Source organism: Mitosporidium daphniae (genome assembly GCF_000760515.2).
Source record: "Mitosporidium daphniae strain UGP3 chromosome Unknown contig-560, whole genome shotgun sequence".
NCBI classification, from domain to species: domain Eukaryota; kingdom Fungi; phylum Microsporidia; genus Mitosporidium; species Mitosporidium daphniae.
Genome location: NW_013546222.1, coordinates 1 through 548, shown reverse-complemented (window position 1 = coordinate 548; position 548 = coordinate 1). Strand labels below are relative to the sequence as shown.

The 548-nt window shown below is 23.4% G+C and overlaps 1 protein-coding gene across 1 annotated transcript; it reads right to left on the bottom strand.

Annotated features, from left to right (window-relative positions):
* Nucleotides 1-548, bottom strand: DI09_564p10 (uncharacterized protein; the record flags this gene model as incomplete). The annotated part of the gene is made up of 1 exon (XM_013381765.1): nucleotides 1-548. A coding segment is annotated over one exon (548 nt), but the record flags the coding sequence as incomplete, so codon positions are not given.

Below are 548 nucleotides of genomic sequence, written 5' to 3'. Positions count from 1 at the left end.
ATGCCATAATCATATTACCATTCGCATCTTCCTTATATTCATTTACAAAAACGTTCTTAGTTTCTTTGAATGAGATTTTTTTAGACACTAAATTCCCACTTGTAAAATTATTTATCACAAAAATACCATCTAAACTTGTATACCATAATTTATTTTTGGAATCTATAATAGTAGCATAAATTCTTTCTCCAAATAATCTTTCGTATTTATTCCCAATCTTTCGCATAAGTCCAGTATGTGTTGAAAGAAGAAATGTTGAATCTTTTATGTAGAAATATTTTCCTACATAAATTGTAGGCAGTGTCAATTTTTTAGGCTTTTTTAATGAATTTAATTCATAAGAATATAATGAATTAGAAAACATAAAATGTAAGCTATTATTATTAGCTAGGCAATTGTAAAATATTGTTTTTGAATGATTTAATACTTCAATTAAAGTATTGTTTTCCCAAAATTTATTTTCATCATCTATTTTAAAAATATTTCTATCCTTAACAATTAAAGCTTTAATTCCTTGCTTTTGTATACTAATTATATTACTATTTGTA